Raw genomic sequence first — 10,304 nt, 5'->3', positions numbered from 1 at the left:
GTTTTCAGGTTGCTGTACTGTTCTTTACAAGTCACTATGAATATTCTTTTACGTGTCTTTCCCTTGCTATTAGGCTTGGAACCCTTCTCTCTCTTTAGAAGACTGTATACTTCAGTGTTTAATCAACTTTACATTGATCTTGCAATTACTCTGAGGGAAGTCTTGTTTTCCGCATTCTTAGTCAGCAGTTTACTGTAGCCCTTCGAAAATTTACTGACATCACCCTGGATAATTCATTTGGAAAAGCTCTGAAGTTAACGCGGCAATCACAATAAACTATCTCCGAAGAGCACTCTCTTCTGAAAAGCCCCCACGCCCAAGTCTCCTACCAGTTTGGGGATTTATTTAAACTATTTTGATAGTTTTATAACATCACACAGAAGAACTTCCTTCCTTGACATTATGTTTGTGGTCCCTAAGAATCTAAAACTGAACGAATTCCAAATAAATACATAGAATCTCAGGTGGCAAAAGGAAAAAAAAATGGTGCTTGTATTTAAAATTGGTGAGGCACTTACTCATTTCAATGTCTACGTGAAATTGACCAGGTTATTTCGGCCTCGATTACACTGGTGGAGTACAGTTCACATCTCACTAAAAAAGCCTGGCAGGTACAACAAATAACAATAGAGGGCGCACAGTTAAATTTGCATTAGAAGCAAATAATGAATATCTTGAGTGAAAGTCATGTCTAATGCAGTATTTGGGGTCTACTCATACCGAAAAATATTCATTTTTAAATCTCAAATGCAATTAACTAGGCATTGTGTATTTTGTCTGTCAACCCTATGGCTTTTCTACCAATTAGGGCTCTCAAGGTTTTCCCTTAAGCGGTTTGATTTGCTGAAGATACTGTTTGTATTTCAAGAACTCTCTAGGTTGTGGGCCTTAGCAATCTTTCATTGCATTTCATAACAGTACATTATCTTCAAGCAAAGCACTGAGAGTGTTAGGGTAAGTATTCTTCCTGAGGAGGATCGGTTTTGTTGCTGGTTCTCTAATAAGAATGTTTCCCAAAGTGCAATATGTTTCCATCTTCAAAAGAACAGCAAACACAGAGGCTGACAGTGCGAGAGAGTTGCGGGGGAGGAGCGGGACTCTGGGCCTGGAAAACTCTGCGCAGTCCAGAAATACCGCGGGAAGGCTAGATGGAAAGAAGCCTTTTGAACCTCCTCAGCTCCCATAGTGCAACCACATCAACTGGACATCTCCGCTCCCACTTTGGCTTTGGCAAAATGGCGTCTAGCCCTTAGGCCTACTGTCTTCTCTGCGGGCCTGTTGCCATCCAGGGCTGGAAGGCTCCCTTCTCCAGGCTTCTAGGCTGACTCTCCCCACCACAGCTGGTCTACAGTTAGCATCCTCGAGATGTCTGGCAAGGGGCACGGCACAGATGGCCCAGAGGACCAGTTGGAAGCTGAGGCCAGGATGGCGACATCCCCGGATCTCAATTTGACAGCTCAACCTCCAGTGAGCTTGATATTGACCAGAGATGGTGACGGTACCAGGGACGGCAGTGTTCCCACCCTTGGCAGCACAGAAAATCAAGGCGCAGACACAGAAGGTGTAAACGTCGCCTCTGAAATCCTGGAAGACGATGCGGAAGACACAGTCCTTTACTGCGGCTTCGGGCTCGGAGAGGAAGGAGAGGAGGATGAGGAAGAAGCAGCAGAAGAACAGCATCAGGTACAGGGCAGTGAGACCAACCCTAACCAGCATGTATCAGATGAGGATCGGGCCCTGGAGGACTGGGTGTCTTCAGAGACAACTGCCCTGCCCCCCCCTCGCTGGCATGCCCTTACTGCACTTCGAGATCGGCAGCTGGGTTCAAGTGCCCGCTTTGTATATGAGGCCTGTGGAGCAAGGGTCTTTGTGCAGCGTTTCCGCCTGCAGTATGGGCTTGAAGGCCATAGCGGTTGTGTCAATAGTGTTCACTTTAACCAGTGTGGCACCCGGCTGGCCAGCAGCAGTGATGACCTTACAGTGATAGTTTGGGATTGGGTGCATCAGCGGCCAGTCCGCACCTTTAACACAGGTCACAGAAATAACGTCTTTCAGGCCAAGTTCCTTCCCAACTGTGGCGATTCCACCCTGGCCACATGTGCCCGTGATGGGCAGGTACGGGTAGCACAGCTACCTGCTCTGCCACATAGCAGGGTCTCCAAGCGTGTGGCCCAGCATAGGGGAGCCTGCCACAAGTTGGCTCTGGAGCCAGACTGCCCTTTTAGGTTCCTAACCTCGGGTGAGGATGCAGTTGTCTTTGCCATTGACCTCAGACAAGACCGTCCTGCTTCAAAAGTGGTGGTAACAAGAGAGAATGAGCGGAAAGTGGGGCTGTATACAATCTTTGTGAATCCTGCCAATACTTACCAGTTTGCTGTGGGTGGAAGAGACCAGTTTGTAAGAATTTATGACCAGAGGAAAATTGATGAGAGTGACAATAACGGAGTACTCAAGAAATTCTGTCCTCATCACCTGGTCAACTGTGATGCCCAAGCATTCATCACCTGCCTCGTGTACAGCCACGATGGCACAGAGCTCCTGGCCAGTTACAATGATGAAGATATTTACCTCTTCAACGCCTCTCACTGTGATGGAGCCCAATATGTTAAGCGATATAAGGGGCACAGAAATAATGCCATAGTCAAAGGCGTCAATTTCTATGGCCCCAGAAGTGAGTTTGTGGTGAGCGGAAGTGATTGTGGGCACATCTTCTTCTGGGAGAAGTCATCCTGTCAGATCGTTCAGTTCTTGGAGGGGGACAGGGCAGGTAACGTAAACTGTCTTGAGCCCCATCCTTACCTACCTGTGATGGCGACCAGTGGCCTAGACCATGATCCCAAGATCTGGGCACCCACAGCTAAAGCGACCACCAAGCTTATTGGGTTAAAGAACGTGATTAAGAAGAACAAGCAGGAACGAGATGGAGAGGGCTTGGGCCACAGTGACCTGTTTGACAGTCATATGCTTTCCTTCCTCATGTACCACTTCACACGCAGAAGTCATCCCCTTCATCCCCGTCATCGCCGTTTCAGGGTAGCTCCTGGAGCTGGAGTCATGGATGCAGAGTTGGCAGGTCCTGGAGCTGGGGTCCTGGATGCAGAGTTGGCAGGTCCTGGAGCTGGGGTCATGGCTGCTGAGATGGCAGCTCCTGGAGCTGGAGTCGTGGAGGTGGAGTCAGATGAGTCTTCCAGTGACTCAGATGAATCCGAGGAGGAAGAAGAGCAAGACCGTGTGCAGTGCCTGCCATCCTGAATGCCCGATACTTGCTCCAGCTAGATGTCACCTCAGTAGGCTGGACTTTAAGTTTGAAATTCAGTTTAACCAACAGATTTGCCTTTTGTGTGTTTTGTGTTTTTGTTTTTTTATTTTATTTTATTTTCCACAATAAAAAACTCCTTTCATCTCTTTCCTGTACCTTTCTTCCTTCCTTCCTTTCACACATTCTTCCTCCCTCATTCTTTTCCTCTCGGTTTCTTCACTCCTCTTGCTTTATCCATTGTTTCTATGTGAACATATACGCAATATATTTATACCTCTTTTTCTTTTTTCTCTTATGGCTGACCTCTAAAGGTTCCTATTTCTGGTGAAAATATTAATAGCCCTACTGAATCTATCTTCTCCTTTCTGAGCATCTGAAAACTAGCACCTTTCCTTCATCTTTAGCAGTATATTACTGAGTTCTTCAGTTGAGCTACATTTTTTTAGAAATGTGTTTTTCTTTACGAATAAGTAAAAACAGCGTATGCTCACACAGAGAGAGAAAAGAAAATGGGGCAAACGGTGGTTAGATAAATTCCTAGGAAGGTGATTTATCTGTCTAGAATCGATAACGTTGGGTTGTCCCCAATTTCTGAATCCATATCTTAATATTGATTTATTTGTGTAGACAGGGATGGCAAGGATTGAGGTTAATCACATAACATTGTTTACTCTGTACTTAGAATTCTTGTGCAGTTTCATGGCTTAGAACTCCCAAAGGATTACTTTCCATGAAGTTCTCTTGGGACAAACATCTCCTAGAAGACACCAGCCAGGAATATAAGAACTCCTAATATTTGAAAATACACGTTTGAACTAACTTTAAGAATAACTTCCTGTTGCAATAAAGACTTGTTTAAACTGGCCAATAACTGTGTGATATCATTGGAAGAAGTATCTCATTAGATATCTATGAGTTGCTTAAAATTCCCTTTGGCTCTTTTCAAGAGGTTAAAATGCTTTTAAACATATTTTGTTCCAAGCCTTATTTAATGCAAATGTTGGGTGTATGACGTCCATTTCCCATTCAAAAGTAATGTTCTTGTTTTACACACGTTATTTCTGTAAGTGGTGCTTGGCCCTCCTTGTCCAAACACCCCTGTGAAGTGTAACACACCCTTCTTTGCAGATGTTTGTCGGTAAAGAAGGATGTGATAAAACATCCTGTGCCCTGACAGGGGCTTTTCTTCCATAATGCTCCTTAAAATGGATATTATCTCTGGCCCTTTCAGAGCAGGTCGAGAAATTTTTATAATGAGATTAGACTTTAGAATGAAAAATCATTGACCAGCATTTCTGCTCACCAGGATTCAAAGTTAGGGACAGCTGCCTGGGGATCTGGGGCCCTGGGGTGGCCTCTACCAAGGTCTGCTGTCAAGTAAGGTCCTTAAGTGTCCCAAAAGAACCCAGTGAGTCTGAACTGAACACCATCGTTTAAAACAGGACATAAGTAGGACAGAGTTATAAACTAGAAGCCCAAGTTTGGGGCAGTCCTACACAATTGGGTGGGAGGTATACTAGCAACAACATCAACACACTAAAAACAGACAAACAAACAAACAAACAAAAACAAAGACACGTTTGGAATTTCCAGTGTGTGGCAGTGAGAACGATGGCAAAAGTGGATTACCACCCAGTTCTTTATTCTCCTGCTCTTTGGAAGCCGGTCAGTCTCTGGGGGAATGAACTCTGAACTAAAACCTTCTCCAGAGTTCCCTGCATGGCTCTGAGATCCTTTGTGCAACAAGAGGCACTTGAAGCGAGATTTGGAAGGCAAGGGTAAAGTAGTAGCCCTATTTGATTTATGCTCAGAAAGTAGGGGCAGAGGCACATTGGTACTTACCTAGTGGCGTAACTTAGTGTGAGGCAGCAGCCGGGCCCACGGCTACAGCAACTCCCCATCAGGTCTTTCTCTCATCTTCAGCAGCTCCATAAAAAGGAGTACCCACTTCACCTGCCCAACACTCATGTCACCACGGTTGGTGGATTGGAGGCAGTGAAAGATCAGCACCGGTTCCAGACTGTCCTTGCAGGTTCCAACTATCCCTTGTGGATTCCATTCCATCTTTGCTTCCCCCGCTTCACCTCCATCTCTCCTTTGTGAATGCTGTGCTGACTTCAGGCTCCAGCACTTGAAGCAAAGACGGAAACCTCATGAAGACTGCGTGAGCAGACTCTGCAGTCACGTACCATGAGGTCCCTGTTATAAGTCATCTCTTTTACGTATATCACCTCCAGTGAGTGTTTCTGATGCTCTGTTTGAACCCTGAAGGAGGCAACCATCCCCACCCGCTCTGGATTGAGTAAATCACCAGACTGCTTAGACAATTTGCCATTTGGAAGAGTCAATTCTTCTAAAGAGAGACCTTGGACTTGATCAATATATATACACAAATAGGTAGATAGAGAGGTAGATGGGTAGAGAGAGATAATAGGGAGTCAAGTAATTAATTTGTAAAGTAAAGCTATGATAATAGGTGAAAACCGAGCTGGCAGCATAGGTCCCGGAAAATGGAAGTAGTAATGTTGCCAGTTTAATTTATGCAAATCTTGGTCTGTTAATATATAGAAGAGAGCAATAAATACCACAACCAACCTTCCATGAGATGGCGGGCAAAGCTAACAATTTTATCACATAAGCAGGCAAAATTTCACCTTTAAATTTAATTTTTCAACACCAATTGTTCTCACTCCACAATAGAATTTCTGCAGGACAGTTCTGTGTAGGCCCTCGTGACCTTTATGCAAAATTATAATTGCCTCCTAATTATGCACAGAATTTAACAGCATAAAGCTGTCACAGATGCCAAACTACGCCTTTAAAAAGGCATCTTCTGGCAGCCATTCCTTAAAAGGACAGGTGTGGAAAAGACCACAGATGGGGGGGGGGGGGGTACGCAGGAGCCTAATTACTAAATGGAAGGCCAAACATTTTTAGTGAGTTCTGTTATTCCAACAGCACCCTTCAGTATTGCTCCTCCTACCATGTGAGCCAAAGGCATAACGCAAGAAATTTGCAATAGACCGGATCTTAGCTATCCTGTGATCAACATCTGTGACCTTCACTATCTTAATTTGCCTTGAGTTCAGTCTTTTCAAGAGCAAAAAGAGATGTTTAGACTTTTAGATTTTGTCCTCAGAGCTTTATGGAGCACTTAATACACACTTCTTTAATGGACAATGAGTTCAGAGATGGGTGTATGACAAGAAACTTACTACACTGGTCTCAAGCTGTGTTCTCGGAAGAACTAGGGAGTATTGGATATTTTCACTGGGAGAGGGGTGGGAAGTTTCGTATCCTGTTGCTTTATTCACGATACAATTCCCGCCCCCCCCCCCCAATTTTGGCAGCCTCTTTATCTCTTACCCCATTACATAAGCAAGCATCTATGGAAATTAGGTACACATATACCAGCAAGTATATTCAAGTGTAATGTCTCAATAAAATGTCTTCATGAAAACCATATTAAAGTGCTGGACAGGAAACTTAAGTTCAGAGAAGGTAACTTTTCCAAAGTCATTGAGCTAAGAGGGCATAAATTAGAGGATCAAATAGAATTTTTTCTCCCTCGATATTTTGTTCGGACAGAGAGGAAGAGAGAGAGAGAGAGAGAGACATCGACGTGTCCACCCAACCAGGGCCGGGGACAAACTGCAACCGAGGTACGTGCCCTTAGCGGGAACCGAACCAGGGTCTCTCTGGACCACAGGCCGACTCTCTGACCGCTGAGCCAAACCGGCCAGGGCAGGATCAAATAGAATTTACAGCTAAATCCAACAAATAGTGACACATAGCATAACTGTTTTGGTGCATGTTAATTTGGCTCCAGTGACAATAGAAATTGGGATCCCATGCCTCAAGATTCTTTCATGATCTTTTAAAAGTTTTAAATGTTCTTTATTTGATATTATACATAAAGCACACTGAAATCATGACATTTAAATGTCACCTTTCACCTATTAAGGTGGCTGTACTCTCACTTTGGACTTCTGTCAGCTGTATCCAGACATGTTAGCAACCCAAGCCCCTGAAATTGAACTGTAGGCCTCTGAGGATAACAAACAAAACAACAACAACAATGAACCAAAAAATAAAATAAAATACAAAATATGAAAACAGTACACTCTGGGGAAAGGGCAGTGTTTCTAGATTCAGCTACACCGTGATTTGGATGACACTGGCTGAAAAGGCTTTTGCTAGTGAAAGGACAAAAATTCTACCACCCCAAAGCTGCTTTGGGGGATATTAATTTCAAGCTGTTTATTGAGCCGTTTCTCAGAAAGAAACGTTGACCCTCACCCCTCTTTCCTGTCCAGGAGATTCAGACAGAGAAACCTGTTTCAGGGTGGAGAGTTTAGGGTGTCCCCTTAGCCTAATTTGAATTAAGTATGGTAGACAACAGGGCTTCAGGCAGGTGCCTGCTAGCCAGGTACCCTCTGTGTCCCACTGCTTCCTAGTGGCCTACCATGGGTTTGCCTGCCAGGTAGTGTCAGAGATGTCTGCTCCACTCATCCCTCTGATAATAGTATTACTAGTAGCTTATAATATTTTATTGGCTTAAAGGAATTAAATGTTTATATAAATTAAGAAATTGAAATTATCACAAATATTTTTCAGGATCATGACATCTAAGCAGGTTAAGTTTTATTGATGTCTTTTAAAGTCATTAACATGAATTATATATGTTTGTTTTACCAAAATGTGCAAAAATAAGTTCACATTATCTCTGTTACAGAAATTGTCAAGAAAATGGCTTGGATAAAAATTGACTTAGAAATCTTATAGTGTTACTAAGAACTAATAAATACTTATAACTAAAATATAGGGTTTTTGATAAAACTTTTCAGTAATAAGCATGTTCCATATATGCCTAAACATACTTTTCTAAAGTCTGTTGGTAATTTGAAATTTTAAAATTTTATTAAGATAAGCTAAATGACCTAAATTTACCTACCTTTGGCTTCTTATTATAGAGAAGCTAGAAAATAAATTTAGATCTGTTAATGAATATGTCTTTTATTTTATTAAATATGTTTATAAAATTGTGAATACATTTATCAATAAAAGAGCCTGTTTCCAGAAGTTATGAAATTTATTAATAAATTTGCCAACCAAAGTGTGTTAATTGTTTACTTTTTAGTTGTCACTAGAAATTAGGGTTTGTAAAAGTTAAAATTCTAAATAAATTGGAAAAAAAAAACTATGTTTTTTGGTAATGGAAGGTATAAGGTATGGAGATAAGTTTTTGGGGAATTTAGAAGAAAGTGGGTTGTTCTACAGTTGGTGATTTTTGAATAATTTAGTAAAGAAAACTATAAGGGTTGATAACAGTTTTAGTTTTATGAAGAGAAATCTCAAGAGGAAATTTTATATATGGATAATCTAAATAAGATTGGAATGAATTTAAGTAAATGAATTTAAATATCAAATGTAAACTGATGCAAAACCAGAGTTTGGTTCTTTCAAAAGGACAATTTTTTTTTTTTTCTGTATTATTGTTGTGCTCCAAATACAAAATTTTTTTTTACCTAGATAACAAAGATTCTTTTTTATTAAAATATTTCTGTATTATATTGTCTCAATCAATTCCTTGATTATTTAAGAAAATAATCCTGTCCATCCTAAGAATTAAAGTTTTGCTAATTCATATTTGTTTGATACTTTTGATCATCATGCTGGGTAAATGAATAATTTAATATTGTTTTCTAAAGATAAATGATATTTCGGTCAAGTATGTTTGACAACCTTCATTGGATTTAAATTTTGGAAATGTTGCCAGTGGATGTAGGGTTCTTGTGGTGTCAAAAGGAAAAGCATTTCCAGGAATCCACAAGGGAATATGAGGTCTGGTGGTAATATTTGTGATGCCAAATCAAAAGGATGCCCCTCTAATGTTCCATTTCTGTCAGTCCTGCCATGGAAAATTATGGCCAGAAATAGAACCAATGTCCAGAGATTCTGTGCCATATTAAAGCTTTGTTCAGTGCAGCATTTGTCGAGTTTAGTTTGTGTTTCCAGTTGCAATCTGTTGTTGTGCTTCAGTATCCAGGCTCCTGCTTGGAGCCTGCATTTGGAGTCCGCTTGGCCATCAGCCAGGGGAGAGAATGTATGAACACATGGGCAAGTGTGGGTCACTAAGAGAGAGACAGAGAGAGAGAGAGAGAGAGAGAGAGAGAGAGAGAGAGAGAGAGAGAGTCTTTGTTCACATAGAATTATGTATTCTCAGGTTTGGGAGGAATAAGAAGCTTATTCAAAATAACTAATCAGCTTCTCAAACTTTCATGGGCTTCTGATGTGGCTTGGCTTCTTTGCTCTGAAAAGCTAAAGTTCAAAGTGGAGATTCCAGCAAAGCAGATTTAAGGAAGCCTATATGATCAATTGCTATTCTTATTGTATATGTACAAATAATCAAGCCAATTTTTTGAATCTAGACTTATGCAATAAATAGTCTTAAATTGACTATCTTTGTGAAAAAATGAGGATGATTTTAGGGAGAGAAATTGTGTTTCATTTACTTGTCTTTCAAGTTTTGTTTTTCACCTATAAATGTGACTGGATCCTGAATTTTCCTACTTTTCTTAAATATTTGGCTATAACCCTTTAAACTAATGTTTATTTTTTCTTCAGTTCTTGACTTGGAATTATTGAAACTAAAAAAAATTTTCCCAGAGCCTTGCAATTGCAAATTGCAGCTAAATGACACGAGGTGAACTTAAACCATCACTACAGCTCCCGCTTAAATAATCTCAGTGACTGATGCTGTGTAAGCCATGTAGAATTTTCCTGAGCACCCAGTGACATCACCAGAGACATTCAATGGCAACAAGAAGATTCTATCGGGTAGTCACTGCGTGCCTTCATTCTAGCAAAAGAAACTCAACAATTGCACACAAAAGTTTAACTGAACTGACTTACTCTTAGGACTGCATGATTGAATTAATGAAATATGGAGCAACCTAACAACTTAGCTTCTGGAATGTGAAACTTTAAATAATAGTTTCAAAAACAAGACTAAAGGGACCAAAATTCTGCCACCCTGAAGCTA

General features: G+C 41.3%; 1 protein-coding gene across 1 annotated transcript; it reads left to right on the top strand.

Annotated features, from left to right (window-relative positions):
• The first annotated feature begins 1,365 nt into the window (after positions 1-1,365).
• Positions 1,366-3,252, top strand: LOC118635510 (DDB1- and CUL4-associated factor 8-like). Its single transcript, XM_036270165.1, has 2 exons — positions 1,366-3,025; positions 3,146-3,252. The coding sequence occupies exons 1-2, from the start codon at positions 1,366-1,368 to the stop codon at positions 3,250-3,252; spliced, it is 1,767 nt and encodes a 588-aa protein (XP_036126058.1).
• Positions 3,253-10,304: the final 7,052 nt, after the last annotated feature.

The sequence above is a fragment of the Molossus molossus genome, unplaced genomic scaffold (assembly GCF_014108415.1).
Source record: "Molossus molossus isolate mMolMol1 unplaced genomic scaffold, mMolMol1.p scaffold_m16_p_2, whole genome shotgun sequence".
Classification (NCBI taxonomy): Eukaryota; Metazoa; Chordata; class Mammalia; order Chiroptera; family Molossidae; genus Molossus; species Molossus molossus.
The sequence above is the reverse complement of the archived record's forward strand: the minus strand, read 5'-3'. Positions and strand labels throughout refer to the sequence as shown.

Coding starts and splice junctions, on each gene's coding strand:
- LOC118635510 (XM_036270165.1), top strand. CDS start 1,366: ATGTCTGGCAAGGGGCACGGCACAGATGGCCCAGAGGACCAGTTGGAA. Junction 3,026..3,145: donor CCTTCATCCCCGTCATCGCC/GTTTCAGGGTAG, acceptor CTGAGATGGCAG/CTCCTGGAGCTGGAGTCGTG.